The sequence below is a fragment of the Sycon ciliatum genome, chromosome 3 (genome assembly GCF_964019385.1).
Source record: "Sycon ciliatum chromosome 3, ocSycCili1.1, whole genome shotgun sequence".
NCBI classification, from domain to species: domain Eukaryota; kingdom Metazoa; phylum Porifera; class Calcarea; order Leucosolenida; family Sycettidae; genus Sycon; species Sycon ciliatum.
In genome coordinates this window covers 41,734,239-41,756,606 of record NC_088645.1, presented here as the reverse complement: position 1 = coordinate 41,756,606, position 22,368 = coordinate 41,734,239, and the positions used below count along the sequence as shown (strand labels likewise).

General features: G+C 50.4%; 3 protein-coding genes across 3 annotated transcripts; 2 read left to right on the top strand and 1 right to left on the bottom strand.

Moving 5' to 3' along the window:
- Positions 1-564: 564 nt before the first annotated feature.
- On the top strand, positions 565-11,061 carry LOC135812253 (protein lingerer-like). The gene is made up of 2 exons (XM_065325597.1): positions 565-1,068; positions 6,960-11,061. The coding sequence occupies exon 2, from the start codon at positions 6,982-6,984 to the stop codon at positions 10,063-10,065; it is 3,084 nt and encodes a 1,027-aa protein (XP_065181669.1). The 5' UTR covers positions 565-1,068; positions 6,960-6,981; the 3' UTR covers positions 10,066-11,061.
- A 2,517-nt stretch (positions 11,062-13,578) lies between these two features.
- Positions 13,579-14,187, bottom strand: LOC135813107 (NADH dehydrogenase [ubiquinone] 1 beta subcomplex subunit 8, mitochondrial-like). Its single transcript, XM_065326324.1, has one exon. The coding sequence runs from the start codon at positions 14,185-14,187 to the stop codon at positions 13,579-13,581; it is 609 nt and encodes a 202-aa protein (XP_065182396.1).
- A 919-nt stretch (positions 14,188-15,106) lies between these two features.
- LOC135812273 (THO complex subunit 4-like) lies at positions 15,107-22,282 on the top strand. Its single transcript, XM_065325637.1, has 6 exons — positions 15,107-15,359; positions 17,079-17,246; positions 17,793-17,940; positions 20,121-20,184; positions 20,914-21,133; positions 21,489-22,282. Exons 1-6 carry the CDS (start codon positions 15,219-15,221, stop codon positions 21,507-21,509), a joined length of 762 nt encoding a protein of 253 aa, XP_065181709.1. The 5' UTR covers positions 15,107-15,218; the 3' UTR covers positions 21,510-22,282.
- The last annotated feature ends 86 nt before the right edge of the window (positions 22,283-22,368 follow it).

Sequence of the window (22,368 nt, the reverse complement as noted above, 5' to 3'; positions counted from 1 at the left end):
ACTGGGCCGCTTACACCCTTGCTACAAATGTACTGTACTACCAAGCCTTACGAAGAGTTCCGGTACGCATGGTATTATCTGCATGGCATGCTTGGGATTGCATCATGTGCGATTTTGCTGTTGTTGTATTGCGGTACTACTGCACGGTCGTATGTAGGCGTACACTGTACTGGGACGTTTCATTGATTTATTTTTACCTGGACTCTGCTATCGATTCGAAGCTAAAAATGTTACCTTTCGCCAGTTTCGGTGCACCAAGCGCACGTGTAGCGATATCTGTACCCGGGGGGGTACCGGGTACCCATGTATGGGCAAGAGTGCAATGGCTGTACGAGAGTACTCTTGGTTTGGGTCAAAGATCAACTCAACAACTGAACTGATCGAGCTGGGAGATCTCGTATCGAGATCGGGAGAGCGGAGTCGCGGATGATTCGAGGCGGGCAAGCTGCAAGACAGAAAAAGGGACTGCATGCAGCTGTCAAGTGTCAGGCCAAAACTGGCAAAAGACTGCTGTAGCCGATATCATCAGGTGTACCGACCGTACAGACTCTCTCTCAGGTCAGTGTGTAGAATGTACGGGCACTTGAATGTCATGATAGGTCTGGTACGTGCTGATGTGGTTGAACAGTGAAAGAGATCTTGCCTGTTTTTACCTGTACTGGTTGACGTCGTGAGTTCACCAGCCGACTGCATGCAGTCAGATAAACAAACTGCTCCGACGCGACTTGGTTCGCCTGTCAGGCGTCCTTGTGGACGAAGCTGGCAAAAACGAGCGCCTTTCTCTTGTTTTGAATACTAGTACAGGGGAAACTATCCGCCTGGCGTTTTAGTAGCACGTCAAATTTGTTTTTGCCAGGCCCAATTGAGTACCGAGTGCCGCGACGCCGACAGTCAAGTGCTTGTAACTAAGTTAGTTCTTCTCCACAATTCTTAATTTCTGCCGGAGCCTTTTCCATTGAGAAAAGAGTATAATCTAGAATCCGTGAATCTGGAGAGGTTTGGATTGCTGACGTGTATCCCAGCGAGAAGATTGAGCATTGCTGCACTGTGGCTACGAAATATATTCAGGTAAGACTAAGCAATGAACAAGAAGGCTTGTGCCCGCAATGGCAACACATTATTCGAATGCCAAGCCCTGCTTGTACACAGACAGTGTACGGATATGCCGGTATGCATGTAATATTCCGGCATACATATTGACACGTCCACTACAAAATTAGTAGAACTAATCACAATAATTATCATGTCGGTGTCAAGGGCAACAGAAATGGCTATGCCTGTGTTTTGTGTCCCTTTCCCCCAAACGTGTGTTCTGGTGACAAGATATTTCTATGTAGGTTTGGGCTTGGACCATGAGAATAAATTCCGAAATTTGGATGAAAGATGAGGTTGTCTGCTTGGTCTTATGCTTGTACACTGTAGTTGCATGCAGGTCTAGATCAGATTTAGATATTTAATTTAGATCAGTACAGAATTCTGTTTCATCTCATCTCTGCATTTCATTCTCAACCGAAAACCCCAGCGTGTACTAAAGTAGCAAGGGACATGCTTTTCCCGAATTTATTCCCTTGGCGTCGCCAGGTGTGGCTGGCTTTGCGCTGGAACATCTGTTGCTAACCCGGGGTCTTGGCTGTGTGTCAACCAGGCCATGTACATATGTGGTGCAGATGCGTTCATCTGCGTGCGATTCCGTAATGCAAGCCCTGTACTGATGCGGCCTCCTGGGGAACATGAATTATCGAATTCCCATTGCCCGTCTCCCGCTTACTCTCGACCTAAAGCTACTGTGATCATGATTGCAAGAGTGCACGGATGCATAGCAGCTGCACTGGTGTATGCCCAACAGCCTTCCCTGTGGTCTGTCTGTCGGTTTGCCAATACCCGTGTACAGGTCTATTGATTCATGAAGTAATGTAGACGTATTTAGACCCCCCCCCCTGCCTCCCTTTAAAACTACAATGAAACCTGTCTAAGACGACCGCTCAAGGGACCTTCAAAACACGGTCTCTGTTACCAGGTGGTCTCCTTATCCAGGGTCATTTGACTGGAAATAGCATCCCTTGGTCCTGGTTACAGTGGCCCTCTGGGACAGGTGGTCACTTTGACAGGTTTCACTGTAGTATTTGTAGACTCCCTGTCCAGTGATTGCAACATGCGTGTCACCCCATAGGCCGTAGAGCAGAATGGGCGCTTGGCACTGTGTCAGACTCGCAGCACATCCCTTTCGTCTTGCAAACGTGTGTGCTCTGGCAGGTCCGTAGGCTAGTGGGGGAAAGCCGGGGTGGGGGGGGGGGGGGGGGGTTCTAGGCGGGTCTGACTGTGCTTTGAAACAGGGACGCCGGGCCTGAGCTGACCGGGTCTGCGAGTGCAGACATGGTATTGTGTTAGCTGTGTTACAGTGCTCTCAGCAAACATACACTTCGGGGTAATGTAAAAAACCTGTCAAGGTGACCACCTGTCCTAGAGGACCACTGCAACTATAATTTGATTTGCTTGGATTTGTTGTTTAGGGGTCGTCGCATTTTGTCGTCCCTGAAACGAACATATTCATTGGGGGGGGGGGGGGGGGGGAGGGGGTGCGAGCCGAAATCGCAAGTCGACCGGCACTGTACATATGACATGTACATGCATGCGATTTTCGTCGTCCAGCAAGCTGTGTTCGTTTCAGAGGGAGGGGAGGGGGTCCAAGTACAAAATGAACGATGTTCGTTTCAGGGACGACAGAAAACTTTTGCGACGACCCCTTAGTACCACGGTGATTCCTCGCGAGTGTTGTACGAAAACAGTACCAACGGGTGTTATTTCCAGTCGCATGCCCCTGGATAAGGAGACCACCTGGTAATGGAGACCACCTGTACACGGGGACTACATATTGAAGGTCCCAGAGAGCGTAGGCCTCCGGTTCGATAGAGTGCTCAATGCAGAAGCAGAGCAGTAACACACGAGTCACAGAGTACCACGCGTCAGTTGTCTGAAGATTGCCATCTGGCATGAAACTTTTAGTTACAACAATCCAGACGCGTGGTACTCTGTGACTCGTGTATTGAAGGTCCCTTGAGCGGTCGGCTTAGATGAGGTTTCACTGTACGATGAAACAGTGCCTGAGGTACTAGTATGAGAATGCTAGTGTGGATGTGATGTCCAGGTGCAGTGGAACTCGGATAGTACGCACCACCGTGTGTGCAGCAGGAAAGTGTGCTTAGCACCAAAGGTGCTTCTTATTAGGGCTGAGTCGGGTAGCATTTTTTCGGGTATCGGGTTCGGGTAGTTTTCCACGGGTAGCACGGGTACCCGATCGGGTAGTGTTTCCGTGGTAACACCACAATGCACCCCTTCCCTTACACACTGGGTAGACATGCGGAGTGTTACATGAATTTGTACACATGCACTGTACATGATATCATCTGCGACTGTACATGATGTCATCTGCGACTGTACATGATGTCATCTGCGACTTCGGGATTTCGGGTACATGTACTACTCTAATTTCAGAAATTTTCGGTGCTCAATATTTTCGGTATGAGGGCAAAAGGCCGGGTTAGGTGAACAGAAATTTTCGGTACAGAGCAGCAGTTCCCTATTGGATTATGTGTGTTGGTGTTTGTTCGGTGTATTGAAATTTTAGGTATGAAACAGATACACCGAAAGTACCGAAAATAAAAGTACACCGAAAATTTGTGAAATTACAGTATTCTGTACCCGTCTACCCGAGGTCTTCACGGGCAGCACGGGTACCCGACTAGCCGTGCACACCACTACTTCTTATCCCAACACACTTCAGTATGGATCAATGCACCTGTGGTCCGGACAATGTCCACACTAAGAGTACAGTGAGACCTGCCTAAGACAACCGCTCGAGGGACTACCAAAACGTGGTCTCCCTATCCAGGGTCGATTGACCGGAACTAGCATCCCTTGGTCCTGGTTGCAGTGGTCTTTTTGGACAGGTGGTCGCCTTATCCGAGTGGTTGCCTTGACAGGTTTTACTCTGTCTCTTATCAGAGTACGTGCTAAGTGTTGTGTATGCACTACCGTATTTATGCATGTACTCTTATGGACTGCCCTGTCCATGTATGATGCTCCCCTGCTCTGTGCTGCATCTACTGTGTTCTATGTATGTAACTCACATGTCTTATTATGCATTCTTGTTGTACCCTGCACGCACTACGCTCCGTATGCGTGTCTTGCACATATCCGTGTCCTACCTAACTAGGATTCTATGCGTATGCATCTGGACACTCGCGCGATTCCCGTCTCTGTACTGCCTTCTTTGTACCAACGCTTATCCTTGTAGTTTTATTAGTTTCCTTTGTCTTTTGTCCTTGTTCATGCAAGATAACAGAACAGCATAACACTAAGTGACTTCCACTGTACTAGAGTATATCGGTATTCACTTGCTCTTGTAGAGTGATGTCAAGACTCCCATGCAGAATCCCTATACTGTACCGTAAAAGTCCGTAAATAAGTACGTATTTACTTTAGAATTTAGTGACCACACCCGTACTAACTTTCGGGCGGGTACTGACTTTCGGGCACGAACTAACTTTCGGACCTGACTTGTGTGTAGTGGAGAAGTTATTTCCATGTAGATGTACATGCTACATGCTGCATGTGCGCACCGTACCGGTACTTATTCCCGCAGCTATGCAGAAGACGTTACTTCAGTAACGTCTGGCGCTAGCCAGGGTCCACACAGCTTTAATTTGGTGTTTGTTTGTGTGTTTGTTTGTTTGTGTCACGCCTGGCGCTATCCCGTATGTGTCCCGTACCGTACCGTACCATCAAACACAGCTGGCCACATACAGCTGGCCGCAATATTCAAATAGGGCTTCCAAACGCAAGATCATAACGTGAAGCAACTTGGAAGAATCAGTATAAATGCGAAGTGGATGGGGAATGCATGTGGGGCGATAGTGCGGGTTCGAATCCCAGTTAAATGCCTAAAAAAATAGGAGAATTGAAAAATTTATAACATCTCTTTTCTTTTTTTGCCGTCATCAAGGCGGTAGACGGTGGTGTCGTATTACCCTCGATCGTACATGTCCCGTATCTGTCCCGTACGTGTCCCGTACCTATCCCGTACCGTACCGTACATTCTAAGACGGCTGGCCACAATGCATATTCAAATAGGGCATTCAAATACAAGATCATAACGTGAAACAACTTGGAAGAATTAGTATGCATGCGAAGTGTATCGGGGGATGCATGCAGGGCGATAGCGCGGGTTCGAATCCCAGGTTATGTCTAAAAACAAAAAGTAGAAACTTATCATCCCTATGCTTTTTTTGTCTAGATCATCAAGGCAAAAAAGCATGGCGTAGGGCCCTGAGCTTCCAAGCTCTCTCGTTTCGGGCAGTATGTTTATCGGGCTTGACTTGACTTCAACAGACAGAGCCGAAAGAATGAAGGGGGTATTTCTTTCGGGCAGGTACTTATTTACGGACTTTTACGGTATCTTAGCGGAAATATTCGTCTGGAATTTATTTTCGTCTTTTTTGTCCAAGGAGATTTCGGACTAAAATTCATGCCGGACGGACTAACGTCACAATTTGTCCAACTGTTCAATACGATTTATACTTTATAGTCCATGGACTGAAGTGTCAACGGGGACAAACTCCCTTTCTTAGAGTTGGACGGAACTATTCACCGGCTAAATTGTCTGCCTGTGCGGTAGTGGAGAAACGGTGGTAAATACCGTATTTCCCCGATTATAAATCACACTCGATTATAAGTCGCACCCCCTTTTTCAGGTTTGAGCAATATTGATTTGATATATTGACTTCAGCAGTAAGTCACGCTCGATTGTAAGTCGCACCCCCTTTTTTACCCTTAAATTTTCATGTAAAAAGGTGCGACTTATATTCGGGGAAATACGGTACTAGTACACATGTGGCGTAATGGTGGTTAATACATACCTGCCCACGCTACGCTCTCAGCTGCAAAGTTAGTTAGTTCTGGCAAAGAGCGTTCCTTCCCTCGCCCGCACCACCACCGCCGCCATCAGTTTGCGCCTAGTGCCTGCATGTAGTTGTTGCATGCCTTAGTCATACCCTCATAGCTTGCTGGTACATCCGCTAGCCCAGCCCAGCACAGCCCAGCCCAGCACATAGGCGATGGCGCGATGGCAGTTGCCCGCCGTGTGGAGACTGCTCAGCTGATAAGAGCAATCATGTGTGTGTACTACGTTATGTAAACACTCCTCCAGAATGTGGGCAATACGCTCTTTGCGGCCGCTCTGTACATACCAAAAATGGCACTGTATCTGTGAACCGGGGTATTCCTTAATATGGTCATGGTCTTGCCGTTTTTTTCAGAATTCACAGTGAGGAAAGAGTGGGTATGCTATAGTCAATGCATGCTGTCACCTGTGTGGTTGTTGAAATGGGCCACATAACTATTGGTATCGGGTTAAAGGGCGTGTGTTGGGCTTGACGACTGATTCACGTGTCTGCCCAGTGTGGAGGCTGCCCGTGTGTGAAATGGAGGTTGTCCTCGATACGGTGTACCTCTACATGTGCGTATTGGGGGTTGCCCTCATCTCATATCACTAACCTGATGCACTACTGTGTCTACAGCTGTACCAAGGGTACGTAAACAAGCTCGTGTGACTTGTCAGCAGCTTGTCAAATCCATTGGCCTTTTTACGTCATGGTTTCAAATCATTCTGAATCTCTCTCTCCCTCTCTCTCCCTCTCTCTCTCCCTCTCTCTCTCCCTCCCTCCCTCTCTCTCTCTCTCTCTCTCTCTCTCTCTCTCTCTCTCTCTCTCTCTCTCTCCCTCCCTCTCTATCTCCCTCCCTTTCTCTCTCTCCCTCTCTCTCTCTCCCTCTCTCTCTCTCTCTCTCTCTCTCCCTCTCTCTCTCTCTCCCTCTCTCTCCCTCTCTCTCCCTCTCTCTCTCTCTCTCTCTCTCTCTCTCTCTCTCTCTCTCTCTCTCTCTCTCTCTCTCTCTCTCCGGCGCAGGAGTTTCACAAGCAGCTGAAGAATGGTGTCAGACGAAGCTCATGAGCTGTGGAGTCGCCTCGAGGACCTGGAGTTCTCTCTGAGAAAGACGTGCCCGTCCAACGTTGGCAAGGAGAACGCGCCGCTGAACCGCTACAAGGACATCTTGCCGTACGACAATTGCCGAGTGGTGCTGAGCCCCGCGGTGGGCGGCTCCGACTACGTCAATGCGTCGCTGGTGCGGGCCCGCACGGACGGCATGCCCGACGCCATCGCCTCGCAGGCGCCGCACAACGACAGCGCCTTTGCCGGCTTCTGGGCGTGCGTCTGGCAGAACGGCGTGACCGCCATCGTCGTCCTGTCCAACATGATGGAGAACGGGCGGGTTAAGGTGCACCGGTACTTTCCGGATACGGTAGGACAGTCGGTGGAGCACGGAGCCACCGTCATCACTCTCGTCGCCAAGGAGGCGAACGGCGATGTGATCACACGGCGCATGTCACTGGCGTGCCAGAACGCGGTGCGCGACGTGGTGCACGTGCAGTTCACGGGCTGGCCGGACCGGAAGGTACCCGAGTCACCGTCAGTCCTGCTCTCTCTCATCCGCCTGGTGCGCGGCACGTTGCACCGACAGCGCGTGTCCCCGCCGCCCGGCTCCAGCGTGCGACCATCGCCACTGCTAGTGCACTGCTCTGCCGGCGTGGGCCGTACGGGCACCTTCCTGGCGCTCATGGAGATGAACATCATGCTGGAGCGCAACCCGGCGGCCGGCGTCGACATCATGGCCGTCATCAGTCACCTGCGCCGCTGTCGCACCCGCATGGTACAGACCAACGTGCAGCTCGACTTCCTGCTGGAGGCGCTCGCGCATCTCCGGTCGTTCGGCACCTCGGCCGGTCGTGCGGCCGGTGCATCAGGCGCAGCGAAGGGCGTCGGTGCCAGCAATAGCCAGCACGCCATGCAACTATCCAACACAGAGCTGCAGCAGCGGCGTGCAAACATGTCCCGTACCAGCGACGGCGCGGGTAAGCGTGGTCCTGTTCCCGCCGCCACCCCTGCCAGTTCCATGTCCAATGCATACGCTAAGCCCAGCACAAACGGCGAGGACTTGTTCGGCAGCGATCCGTTTGGCGACAGTTTTGTCCAGCTGGGCAGCTCGGCAGCACCGTCGCAGGCAAACGCCGGCGGAAAGTGGTCAGCCGCGACCGCTTTATCGTCTGCATCGACGGCCACGGCTGCTGCTGCTGCTTCGGAACAGGCGCACAGAAACCGTAGCTCGCCATGGGACACGCCCGGCGTATCTGGACTGCGCCCGCAGGCACGGGCAAGCGCGCAGCCGGGCGCGGGTTCTACCAGTGCCTTTGCGGCGTCCGACTTTGCCAGTCCTCCGTCCAGCCTTACCGCTACGTCCGCGGCGGCCGACCAGAGTGAGTCACTCATCGCCCTGTGCGGTAGTCGCTCACATTCCATGACGGCTGCTCCTGGATTAGGTGGCTTTCTGCCCACCATTCCCAGTGCTACAATGACGCTTGGTGGCGGTGGTCCTGTTGCTTCTTTGGCAAGTGATACGACCCTATTTTCTTCTACCAATCAGTCGACATCATCAGCAGATCCGTTCGCACCACAGCAGCAGCAGCAGCAGCCTCTGCAACAGACTTTCTCTCACAGCAACTTTTCTTCTCGCGGCAGCAACCCGGCTGCTCGGGACCTGTTCGACGCGGCCCCGTTCTCGTCTATGCCTGCTCCTGTACAACAAGAGCAACAACAACAGCAGCCGCTGAGCAGTGGCTTTCCGGCACCTTCCACTCAGACTTCCATGCCATCCGCATTCAGTAGCAATCCTTCGCAATCGATGGGCATGGGTACCAATGCGTTTGCGTCATCGTCCCACTTCCCAGCTGGCCAGCAGCATAGCGTGTTTGGTTCCGCAGCACAGCCAGCGCTCTCTAACCCAGCCCTGTCCAGTCCCTACGCCCAGTCTAATTCGCAGCAGTCGGGCCACTTGCCCCAGACGTCAGCAGCATACAGCCAGGCCGGTTCGGCTCCGAATTCCACCGGCAGCATGCCGTTTCCCAGCGTGCAAGGTGCAGCTAACACCGGTTTTCCTGCCGTCAGCCAGCACCACATGCAGCCACAACAAGCGCAGCAGTTTCCAACATTCCAACAACCGCTGCAGCCAGAACAATCCGGCTCTTTTCTACCCAGCATTGCAGCGGCGACTAGTAGCCCTGCGTTCTTCCAGCAGCAGGGAATGTCTGGATGCCCTGCCAGTGGTGGTGCAAGTGCATCCGCCTCGTTACCCGCTACCGGTCTGCCTTCCATGCAGGCGTCGGGCATGGCATCTCCGCAGTTTGCACACGGCGTCGCTGGATCTGCTGCTGCTGCTGCTCCAGCGGCGGCAGCCGTGGGTCATTTCCCGTCTAGTCAGCGCACTCCGCAGACGGCGAATCTCTTCTCCTCGATCGGCACGGATCCGTTCTCATCGGCTGGCAACTCTCCCATGTATCCGCAGCAGCAGCAGCAGCAGCACTTATCCTATAGAGCCCCTCTCCAGGGAAACACGGGCTTCAGCAACGACCGGCAAGGAGGCGGCGGCAGTGGCTGGCAAGCAGCTGGCCAGACTTCAACCAACTTCCCTGCGGCGTCGACCGGAAACCCTTTCGGCGGTGTATCGCCTGCAGCTTCGGCTGCTAATGCCAATCCCTTCTCTATGGGCACTGGACAGGCATCACCACACTCAGGCATAATGGCTGCCTCTGCTTTCCCCACTCCTGGTCACCAGCAACAACAACATTATCAACAGCAGCAACAGCAGCCGTCACAGTGGCCAGGCCAGTCGCCGAATCCTCAAGACTCGCTGAATCCGTTTGCAATGCACAGTATGTCTGGTGCCGGTGCCGCAGCAGCATTGTCGCCGTCACCTGCCGGCCCCGTTGCTAATGGATACGGTGGCGGCGGCGGGAGCATGACACTGGGTGGAGCTGCTCAGACTGTTGCTGCCGCTGGCGCTTTCCAGACGCAGCAACAGCAACAGCAGCAGCGCCGCTTTGCCATGGCGTCCAAGCCCGTGTCCAGTAGCTCGGATCTTCTTGGAGAGTTCAATATCGGCTCGATGAAATTAGTATGAAGTGTTCGTCGCTGTTGCCCACTACTCCCCCTTCCCCTGCCATGGTGGACAGCTACCATTATCACAGGAATAACGGCACCAAAGCTTAGTAGTAATGGCGGCAGTGGTGGTGGTGGTGGTGCCAGTTCTAGTTGGGTTTCTTTCAATGGGCACTACCCCAGGCAGGCCAGGCCAGGATACGGGCTGATATCAGCTCGACACACCGGCCGGCTAATGCCTCTCCTGTGAATGATAGATAATAGTAGTTTCTTGCCGGCGCTTCTCCTTCTGGTTTTTATGCTCTTCGAAGATACGTTTCTCTTGCTTCTCTTCCGCCGCTTGCATGCGGTGATTACGTGCTGCTCTTTGTTTACCCAGGTTCTCTTGTCATTGATGTTATTGACCTTTCTTGTATTTGTAGTCCCTGGGCTATCTTTTTTTTAAATTAAATTATAATCTAGTATTTAGTGTAGCATTTTAACCCAATGGAATTCGAAAGACACGGTATCTTTATTTTTTATCGACACCCGCCTCCGGAAAGTGCCCCCGTCGTTTTCCCGAACAGACGTATCCCCTCACACTAGATTTTGCCATTGCCCATTTGCGATCGACCTGCACGTTGCCTCTTCTTGATTTTCTAAACTGCTTCTGTCCTCCGCTTTTTTTGGTGCGTCTGTTTGAGATTGTGTATGTCAAAGTGCAGCAAGAATGTTTATTATTATATTGCCAGCAGCAATGCCTGGGGGTCAGTCGTTATCGTTTCTATCTTCGTCTTCAGTCTTGTATTATTATTATTATTATTATTAATTTTTTATTCGTTCGTCACTCTGTCATAATCAATATCGTTGCTATTATTATTACTGTAGTATTTATCTGTGATTTTGCAAGCACGCAAGGTATATTTTCACCAAGAGTACATAACCCCCCAAGAGTGTGCAACTCCCACATACCCTGCTGTCCCGACAGAACTTCAAGTTGACGTCATTATTTATGATGCAATGCTCCTTCCACCAGTGACTTACAACATGTGTGCGGATGTCGACGCATTGCCCGTTTTTCTTTGCAGTAATTTGCACATGATCAGATGGGCTTTGGTCAACCACAGGTTCCGGATTCGTCTGATAATCCGTGTACAGTGGGCATTGCATCATAAAAATGACGTCGACTTAAAATTCTGTCGGGACGGCACCCATAGTCGAGTTGCACACTCTGGGGTATGTACTCTTGCTTTCACCGAACGGGATATTGTCCGAGCGCTTCATGTGTGTGTGTGTGTGTGCAGAATCCAGGATTTTGCACCCTAATTTCAAAATTTTCCGGGGAGACCCCCTGCGGCCGGACCACCAACGGGGGTGCTGTGCGCCTGCCTTCTATTGGGTAGTTTTGTATTTTGTATGCAGAGATGATAGGTATGCTATGCAGAGTTCTAGCCAGGTCAAAATACATGTAGTATGGGGGGGGGGGGGGGACATGGGAAAAAGTAAGTTACCCCAGAACCTATTTCAAAATTTTTCCAAAATTATCTTGCCATGCAAAATGCAGCATACAGGGTGAACGACTTCACCCCTCATAAATGTGCCTCAGTTTGCAAGCCCTCCAGACGACTATAGAGAGGCGGCCCCTTTTCGATCTTGGGTTTTTGTAGGGTTCCGCCAGCTAGCAGCTGTGCACAAAGCAAAGGAAAGTTGTACATATGAAAGAGAACGGGGGTACGGGAGTCAAAACCGTACACACTTCTGAAATGCGTAGCTTTTGGTAGTACACCGTACACATTATGTAGAGTTCCTTATCTGCACCGTACTGTCATGCGTACATGGGGTTATACGCACCTGTTTTGAGTACATTCAGTGGGCAAGGCCCTACAGACCTTCAGAAAAAAAGAAGTTGCCAGCGTCTTCTTACAGCGAACAATTCTCTCTGCAGCAGCATGCAAACCACAAAAACTACCCAATAAGGTTACACAAGCATAAGAGATAATACAATAAATGAATAAATACTACAGTCAACTTGGCTAATAACGACTGCGGATATAACGACAATTCGCGAATAACGACAGAATTTCCATGCCCAGAGCAAAGTCCCATCCAACTGTGACACATAATGAGACTTCAGGTATAACGACACTTCGCGAATAAGGACACTTTTCTGATGCCCCGCCGAGTGTCGTTATAAGCGAAGTTGACTGTATTAGCAAAGTGTTTATGGACTCTTGCTATTAGCCAGCATGTCATGTAACCTCATTCTAAAATAGTTAGTGCATGGCAGCAGGAAAGTGGGCTATGTACTACTCTTGATGGCAGGGAGAGCCTTATGCAGTTATGGCTCAGTTGTTTGTACCCTTCAGGTTAGCCCTGGGGCCTACGCCCCCCCCCCCCCCCCAACCGCACACACACACTCATCACTTTTATGGCCAGGTTCTATCCCGGAGCGGCGGATCGATGTGTGCGGGCACTGAAACCAAATCAACAAATCCTCCCTGGGCTAGCTGATCCGTGGCATGCACTGAGGGCAAGTAAATAATTCAACCTGGGGACTGGGGAACTAACTTTAGTAAAAACACAATCATCATTCACGGGATGAAAACTGCCAGGTACAGGCTGGCAAATACTCGTAGCAGGCTTCCACGGCTGAACATAGATAGAACCTTACGATATAAACGTTACTAACTTGATCTGTGCCATGTGGTGATATTCAGACGGTAAGATCAAACATAAAATTAAATAATGGTATGACTTGGGAGTATGGGCAGGAAATTCAACCGCATCCGGCAGCATACTGCACATTATCGGTTGTTTGCAGAGCAAAAGGAAATTTTCCTAACACAAGCAGAACGGTCTAAACTTGCAAATGAACTCAAGTGAAAGCCGAGGGAAAGCATCCGCATACGTGCATGCGAGCGTAGTAGTGCACGTTCAGCTACAATTGATTGCAACATCATGCACGCTAGCGCATGCACGAGCGACAACAGCTCTTATTTAAAAAATCTACAATAGGACAGCAAGCGACGTGCAAAGAACAGCACGTTGCGCGGTTTCAGCGTTGCGCAGACACGAGAACAGAGAACAGTACTAGAATCACAGATAACTAGTCACATAACAATAACACATTGCTCCAGCGACCATTATAACGACTACATGCTGCAAGGATACAGGCACTGTGCATGACTGCATCCTATCCAACATCTAACAGTGTCCAGCGCCCGGGCAGAGCACTGCAGTCGGTTCTGATCGGCAGCATGCGTGCCACGCTCGCAGACTTTAATGCACGCACACACACACACACACACACACACACACACACACACACACACACACACACACACACACACACACACACACACACACACAGCACACGCACGCACACACACACACACACATATACACATTGAACCGGACGCATGCGTGGCTCGTGTTCGACGGCATCCACACCGGCGGCCATTGAACACAGCGGCAGGCAGCAGTAGTCGGTGTATCATGCACCACCGCCACACTACACGGCGGTGGCGAGATCAAACACCATCAGAGTGTGCAGGGCTCAGTAGAGATAGATGACGGACGTGCGCATGTGGGGACCGCTGGGAAAGTACCCATCCTCGTAACGCATATCACCTCCTCGCTCGATATAGAGATTGCCGTACGGGTATTCCTTGGCCACCATAGAACGGCGGATGTACGCCGACTCTGGGCACGTATCCATGTAGTATTTCATACCCAGGTAGACGGCGATCCAGAAGGCGATGATCGAGCCGCAGTACATCAGCGGATAGTACCACCTCTCCAGATGAGTTATACGGTCGGGCGCGTACACGTCGAACGACCAGTCCGTCAGCGTGTCAAAGTCGTCGTGAATGATCGTGTTCAGATTCCGCCTATCGTAGTTGTCCTGCCATCCGTACGTCGGCAGTTCGTTCATGTGCACCCTGGGCAGGCGGGGGTAGTTGCCTAGATCGGTCGTCGGCTCGTAGGAGCCGAACCACGTGTAGAAGCGCTTCAGCAGCGGATTGCGCTCCGTGACGCTCGTCCCTTCGCACCTTCGCTGGACAGTGGTAATAGGTGATAGGTGGCTCATAGCTCCCGCAGCTGGTTGTACTGGCGTCCGTGCACCGCAGGACAACGCCAGTTTGCTACACCTCAGCATGGCCATATCGCAATTTTTTTTCCAACAGAGGTAAAGTCAGCAGCAGCCACACACGTCTTGCTTGCCCCAGCCGATAAACTCCTTACTCAGCACCGCCGAGGGAAGAAGCTTCCTTCAGCTTTCTCCACTGTATTATCAAGCCTCGTCGACCTGAGAGCTTCCTTGCTCCAGCAAGCTTGGCAAGTACGAGTCGTACTGTAACCAAACTACACCAACTGCCAAGAACAGTTTCTTGAGCTTTTCAGCAACATTCGACTTTTTTTCGGCTAGCTCTACGTTTGACTGCTGCTCGGTGTTGGCGTTGTACTTGTAGCCGCTAGCGCTACAATACAGTCTACAGCTACTACCGTACTGGCAATATATGTTGCCGCAGTGAGGCCATGAAGCGTTACATTGGCACATGTTTGCCGCACGCAGGGCGTTACATGCAAAGTCGCACAGGAGCCGTTACACAGGTTTCTATATTGCCGCAGTCCTTTTTTTGCTATTGCCGCATCACTTTTTTGCTTTTGCCGCATCATTTTTTCTTGTGCAGTGCAAACTGCAATGAAAAGATCGCCGCACCCCGCCGGACGCGCGTTACGAACTCAACGAAAATTTGTCGCACTAGCCTGGTCGCGCGTTACGCCGCACCCCCCTGCGTTACGCGTTACGCGGCAACATATATTGCCAGTACGGTAGTATACAGTCTTACAGACTCACATTATCGCAGTGCCGACCGATCTAGCAGTGCAAAACTTCGAAATCACTTCAAAGTTGACCAAATAAACCAAACCGATTTTCTAATTTTGCACTTTCCGATTTTGTAAACATGGCAACGGTTCGACTCGGTGATCTTGGACAAAATGGCGCGTGCCTGCGTAGATAGTGCAGTGCATGGCTGCATATGCATGGCGCAGTGCACGTCGAAACCGAAGCTTCAAACCGGTGAACACCAGTGAAGGAAAAAAGACCAAGAAGAACAGCTTCGAAATCTCTCCTTGTTGCAGTACTTTTTTTTCTTCCGTTCTTCACGAACAAGCAGATACCCAGGAATTATGGCGGATCCTATGGAGATGTCCCTTGATGACATTATCAAGACCCAGCGCCAGGGTCGTGGACGACGTGGACGTCGTGGAGGTGCTGGTGGCCAGCAAGGTGGCCAGCAAGCTGCCGCCAACAACAAGTCTCCTTTCAAGGTAAGCGCTCCTTGAGTTTTTCCTGCCTCTTTGGCTTATCTTTGTTTCCGTCATACATATTGTGCGGAGCCAGTGTAGTCTAGAAGCTTGGTAGGGGTAGAAAGTAAGTTTGTGAAGCTGAGATAACTTGGTTTTCACTTTTCAGTAGTCTCTTTGTCTCCAAACATTTTTTTTGTCCTGCTTTTTCTATGACTAGGCATATCTCTGACTTTTCTTGCCGCCTAAATCATACTATTATCAGTTCTCGTCATTGGTGGTTGATTTTGCCTGGTACATAGAACTGTAGCCGTTTGACTTGCGTCTTGCAAGTTCTGGAATAGAAAGAAGAAAGTGCTCGCGTCCTCCCTGTTGAAAAATATTCGTTTTTTCTTCATTTTTGTAGAATGGAGGTACCGGTAAATCATTTCCTTTGCTATCTCAGTCTGGCGCACTTGTGCCAAGATGCTTTTCGCTCTGTGCACTGGCGTTCGCCGGCGAAGTGCATCTATGCTGTAAAAGTACCGATTTTGTATCCCTTTCAGGTATCGCCAAAGAAAACAGATCTTGCATTCTGCTGAAAAGTGTGCAAGTACATTGTACAGTGGTGGCATGCGAAATCCAAACCCTGGATTTTTACATCATGCAAACTCTGCGAAGCTGAAATTATTAGTGAGTCGTGGGCATGCCCCTGGTATGCCAGCAAATGGTGAAGATCACTTTTACAGGGCAGAACAACAGAGGGAATCTTTCTCGTAACTCCGAGTTTCGTGTTTCAAAAAACACTCATCAGACGAGTTTTTTGAAACACGGAACTCGGAGTTACGAGAAAGATTTTTGGTCTCTGTTGTTCTGCCCCGTGTGGTAAGCTCTGCCCTTTTTGAGGTATTGAGCACTATTTGCAGCAAAGACTCCAGACACTTTGAAAATCACTTTTATATCTTTTTTTGTTCTCGTCTTGAATTATGCATAATGTACTGCAGCATGTGTGTGTACCATTGTACTGTATGTATCCCCATATTCATGATGGGGGATACACCAAATACACGACGAGCGCAAGTGCATACGTGCCGAAAGCAGCGCCAAGGCTCGTGCGGTCCTGGAATAGGATTTTTTTATTAGAGTGTGCATGATGTGATTAAAATGGAAACAAGGCGCTACTGTTGACTTGCAGGTCCGATTTCTTTGAGCAGCACTGTAGTTCCAGTGCGATCAGCAGAGTGTAAAGCAGAGTGGCAGCTCATGGCGGAGGGACCAATTCTACGTTTTATCTTCCCTTTTTTTCCATGTCAAATGACCACGTGCCTTTGCCACGTCATGCTTGCCATCTCACACAAGTTGACGTGACTTTTTGCCATATCGCCGATCTAATTTTGATTCGGCTTTGCCGCATGTCGTGCGCTTACGGTACGGACGGTAATATCCCGCCAGGAAGCGTGTTCAAATTGGCAGAGTCGCCATTGCATGCATCACTGTATGCCACTGTTGCCCGCACTTAAAAATGCAACTTTTGCGTGGTATACTCGCAAGTTAGACAGAAATTCAACTCTTTTCATCGCTCCCTGATTTGTACGGTAGTACAGCTACGTTCCCATTCCTAGTGTTCACATTCGACGCAGTCATAAGCTGGTTCGCACGGTCGTCAAGTGTGGTCTGTTCTGTAGGGTCATTACAAAGAAAGTTTCTTTCTTTGCGGTGTTGATTTTATTCTTATCTTTGTGTTCTGTTATGCTGGCAATGCAGGGAGGACGTGGACGACCATTCCGTCGTGGAGCAGGTCGTGGTGCACCGGCTGGTCGACCAAGAGGTGCAGCTGCTGCTGTAGGAGGGGGAGCAGGAGGTGCCGCCGCAAGCAGTGGCCACATTATCATTTCTAACTTGGACTTTCAAGTATCCGACGGTGACTTGAACGTAAGTGCTTACGAGCAACATAAACTTCGACTTAGAGTTGTTTGTTGAGTGTTGCAAGCCCCCCAAAAGAAATTAGAACATAGTGAAATTTAATCTTTAGTTCTACTGAAGTTGTGCTGAATTTGCTGTAAATTGGAAAAAATTCGATGATTTTTGCCTTTGGGCTATTTTCAGCAGATTCAGTTCAACCTTGACATGGTTGATATTTCATTTACTCCACTGCATTTGTACATGGAGGAAAGGATGCGTGGTTTGAACTCTGAACGTGGACTAAAGTCCTGCAGCTCCCCAAGGCCCAGATTTGCCACAGCTGGCTTGTATAGTGCTGCTGAAAGAAATCCGATCGGTAGAGTCAAGTTTGCACCCTGCATCAGTTCTCCATCCCAGTGTTCACAGGCGTGGGGTTGCACAGCACCCGGCCTGGCATTGGCTTGCTTGATCGGATTGCATTGAGCAGCACGTTATATTCCCATTGTTCCAGGTTAGACCGTCTTGGACTAGCTCACACCTGACTGATTTCTCCTGTGTATCTTCTTCCGTGTGTAGGAGCTCTTTGGCGAGTTCGGGCAGATCAAGAAGGCCCGTGTGCATTTCGATGCCAGTGGCAAATCGCAGGGATCTGCTGACGTGATATTTGCCCGCTATCAAGACGCCATGCGCGCCCTGCAGAAGTACAACGGAGTACCCCTGGATGGTGAGTGAGAGTCGGAGTCGGCGTGGTCGGAGTCCGATGACGTTTCCTTCTAGCCTGCATTCTTCTCGTGCCACTCGTGCTGCTCGTCGCCACACCATACACCCACCACGTCCACACACGGCCGCCGCTGTCGGTGCTTGGTCCACAATGGCCTGGTATCAACGCCTACCCGTGGCTTCCACTGTGTGTCTCTCTGTGTCTCTAATTGTGTGTCACCTGGCAGCGTGCCTGCCTCTGTTAGTGTCCGTAACTAACGTGTCAGGGAACCAGAAACGGCCGGTAATATGTTGAGCAGCGGCGTACAGTTAGTATTGCTGGAGTGGCCAGTGCTGTTTTTGCTGCTGCTGCTACTGCCACTGTGTACGGTGGATGCCACTCTCAACATCCTACTGGCCAGCCCTGCATGCCGCGTCCAGCAACCGGGTGCACCCGTGCCAAGAGGCAAGGACGACGTGTCGTCACAGGCGGAGAAAGAAAGTCGTCCCTCGTGGCGTCTGCATGGTTTTCAAGTGTGCAATCAGTTGGTGTGTAGTTGTGCCCATATCCTTTCTCAAATATGCCTGCCTTTCCGGCTGAGCAAATCTGCACACTCTTCGGAGTGGTGCTCCAAATTGCCAAATAGCGCACTTTTCACAGTGGCGCAAAGCCCACTTTTCACAGTGGTGCTTAGGAGCGGCACTTTCAAAGTGCTCCTCGTGTCCCCTAAATGGGGACAGTCATTGGCAAGTGAGATTGTTCCAATCTCTCTCTCAGAGTTTTTGCACTCTGCCCCCGTCACCCAGCGTCCGTCCAACCGCCGACCCAGTCACCGCGACCGTCGACGACGCATCCGCAGCCGTCATCCGTCCGTCCAACCTCTGCGCTGCGTCTCCGTTTCATTGTTCGAGTAGCCACACATGTTCAGTGTTCTGATGTTATTTAGTCATTGGTAGTTCCTCATTCTCCTGTTACTATAGCCATGGTCAGTATCGTGTAGCGTGTAGAGGTTGCAAATGATGACGGCCATGTTTGGTGAGCACACTAGTACCTACCAATGGGACCAAGTTGCCTGTGATAGCTCAATGAGTGCCGATGGTGAGAATAAGGTGCTCTGGGTGGTTCACGATCATCTTGACTCTCTGCATTGTTGGCCTCCGTGTGGCACGGTAGGTTGTCTGTAGCAGTGTGTGTGGAGAGATATGAGAGAGAGAGAGAGAGAGATTGTGTGCGTGTGAAGCTTGTACTGTACCCTCCTCTCCTATCCCAACATTCTCTCTCTCTCCCTCTCACGCACACAAACGTTGTTTCCTGTGATTTGTACCTTGTATCGGTTCCCACGTTTCCATGTGTCATTGTCAAGGTCACTTTTGGCACTCCCTCATTCATACTTTGTAGTTTAGTGGGTTGGTTTGTGAGGCAGTTTTCCAAACGAGACGTTGCGGGTTCTAGTCCAGGTGGGGTATGGGTCCTAGCATTTTTCCCTCTTTCGTTTGCCTTGGCTCTTTATTCTGGCTGACTGCTGCTTGTCCATGTGGCATGCATGTGCGGTTGTGCCTTATGAGATGCACGGGGCTAGAGTGATGGTGCTTGTTCAGCTATGCAGCTGTACTGAGTGCCTAGGTAGTTTGTTGGCACTTCTGGAGCGCACGCTCTTACCACTTGTGTTTACTAGCTACCAAACATCTTTTTTTCTTTTCTTTTTTGTCGCCCCTTCGTGTCTCTCCTACTTCCCCTGTTCTTTCTCTTGGTATTCAGTTTCTATCCCAATGGCTGTTCATCTGACTTTTTCTCGCTCGAGTCAGTCAAGTGTTTCAATCTGAATGAAATTTTACTGTCCTCCCCCCCCCCCCCCCCCCCCCACACACACACACACACCACCACCACCAACAAGCTCTTGGAGATCACTGCTTCTCTTCTGATTGTGTGAACTCTAACGCTGCCCTGTTGTCTTTCCCCATGTTAGCACTGTTTTTGCGGTGGTTGTCTTTGTACCTTGTCACATGTGCTGTAATCTATACATTCGTTGTCTATTGTGTCTCTGTACATGTACTGTTTCAGTCCAGCTGTCCTTTTTCATCTGTCCCAACCCGTTTTGGAGGCAGGGACCACTGTATTATAAACTGCTGTAAAATGCTGTGCTGCTGTCGCTGTTGTGTACCCCGCTGCTCCCGTTCTTCAATGCTTCTTCCGGTAAACAACAGGTCGTGAGATGAGGATCATGATCGCATCGGGACCTTCTCAGATGATGTCGCCACCGAGAACACAGTGAGTGCCGTGCGGGTGTAGGTGCAGCAGTCCCTTCCTATCATGCAGTGTCTTCTCCAGACTTCCATGTGGAGGGTTTTCTTTTCTTTGCACCTGTGGCTGCCTTTCTTTCCTGGAAATCTGTATGTGCATGCTTTGCATGGACACCGGGCTCGTGTACGAGCAAGAGTGCAGCTCCTGTCCATTGGCTTGCGGCAGCACAATTTCACATGCTGTAGCAAACCCATGCACGCTGGCTGCAGCTCAGCATGATAACTACGATTGTGCGTAAGAGCCTGCTGTGGGCGTTCCGGCAGTCACTCTGCAGTGCTGTCAGCGTAACCTATTGCCCCATGTCTTGTGTGAGTGAAACTCTGCTGTCGCATCACTCAATGGCGTAGTATAGCACACTCTCTTAGGGCTATGTACTCTTGCTAGTCCCAGTCATGCTTTATACACTATTGCAAATGGCGCTTGTAGCTTGGAGGGGAGGCAGATGTACCAATCTTTGCAGACAACTATAGGTCACAGTCGGAAATGGCAGGAATGTCTGATGAAGCCCGAAAATTTGTTGGAATATAAAATTGATTTGATTCGCGGTAAAGTGATCGTTATTGGAGTTGAGGAGGGAGGTTTTATGTCCAGGCAACCTAGCCATTCGCTTTTGGGTTCTGCTTGCCTTTTCTATTCTTTTGGTGTGTTATGTATTGTCTGCTTGGCACTGAATGTTCTGTCTGGTGTTTCATGTAGATATTCTCCCGGACGTGGAGGTCGCGGTGGACAGCAGCGAAGTGGCTACTCTGGCAGGAGCAACGCAGCGACACGAGGTAGCGGCGGCGGTGGCCGCGGGGGACGATTCCAACGTCGCGGCGGTCGTGGTGGTAATGCTGGCGGCGGTCGTGGTGCTCCCGCACAGCGTAGCATGACCAAGGAGCAGCTCGACGCCGAGATCGACGCCTATCACTCAGAGGTATGCGGCGACGGCCACCTGTTTGTTTACGAGCATGTCTATATGTTTGTGTGCGTGTGTGTGTGTGTGAGAGAGAGAGAGAGAGAGAGAGAGAACAGTATGTATTCTACGACCTGTGTCCCTGAACCCGAATGCTTTAGCTGCATGATCAGACTAGGCTGTTGGCTAGCCGAAAAAGGCTTTCCCTGGTAGATTCCTTAGCTATACATGTACTGTCTTGTATATCATGTTGAGACATGGTGGGTTGCCATAACGTCTGTCTGAGACCGGAAAGATGGATCAGTGAGTACACAGGAGGACATTTTCCCAAAGTTAATTCCGCGTGTTTGTGTTTGTCGTGTGTCTGTTTATGTAGGCTCAGCCCATGGACGCTTAAAATGTTTATCGTCATTCTCCGAGTCGCCATGGTATGTGTCCTGCGTTCATCCCGTCTTGATGGAAACGGCCATTTTCCATGGCACGTCTTGAATTCACGTCTTGTTCAGCACTCGACGGCACGGAGTAGATCTCTCGCCGCTTGTATTGGTGAGCGATGATATGCGCCACAGCGTGGCGTCACGGTATGTCTGCTTTCACCGAGTGTATTTGTAGATCAGTGGGTGCAAGCGCAGACAACGCACCTGCTCATTGTCTGGGTTTTTTCTGTGCCGTTTGGGTACGATTTAGTGTTTAGTGTGTGCGTGTGTATGCTGATATCTTTTCGCTGTGCATATATGCTACCTTGCTAGGCTTTATTCTGCTGCTTTCAACTATTTGTGCGTATGCCTGCCCCCCGTGTGTGTGCGCGCGTGTGTGTGTCTTGTTCCCCGCACTGCATTCTTGTATGACTAGCTCACCTCTGACCTGTACACAGAGCTTGTTGTTGGTGTCCCGTTGTCCCCCATTGTCCGCGCTTCATGCGTGTGTGTACTCTTGTCTCTCCCTGCCCCCGAGCCGACTAGCTCGCTTGACCGACCATGTCTGTGTTAATCAACTATGCTGTCAACAAAATTATAAATAAGCCCCGCCACTGTTGTTGCTGTTGTTGTTATAATGTCCGTTCTGAATAACTACCATGTGTGTTTTCTGCATCGATTCTATGCATGTACTTTGCTGAATGATTTCTGATCACCGTTTTCGTGTGTAAAAAACTCTTATTGACGTAATCAACCTCGTCTGCTAGCCTCGAGCTGTGTGTGGTGTGTGTGTGTGTTTGTGAGGCAGAGAGAGAGAGAGAGAGAGAGAGAGAGAGAGAG

Bases quoted from the DNA above. Each gene is read 5' to 3' on its own strand.
- LOC135812253 (XM_065325597.1), top strand. From the start codon at position 6,982: ATGGTGTCAGACGAAGCTCATGAGCTGTGGAGTCGCCTCGAGGACCTG.
- LOC135813107 (XM_065326324.1), bottom strand. From the start codon at position 14,187: ATGGCCATGCTGAGGTGTAGCAAACTGGCGTTGTCCTGCGGTGCACGG.
- LOC135812273 (XM_065325637.1), top strand. From the start codon at position 15,219: ATGGCGGATCCTATGGAGATGTCCCTTGATGACATTATCAAGACCCAG. The intron at 17,247-17,792 runs GTAAGTGCTTAC...TTCCGTGTGTAG, and splicing joins TATCCGACGGTGACTTGAAC to GAGCTCTTTGGCGAGTTCGG. The intron at 21,134-21,488 runs GTATGCGGCGAC...CTGTTTATGTAG, and splicing joins TCGACGCCTATCACTCAGAG to GCTCAGCCCATGGACGCTTA.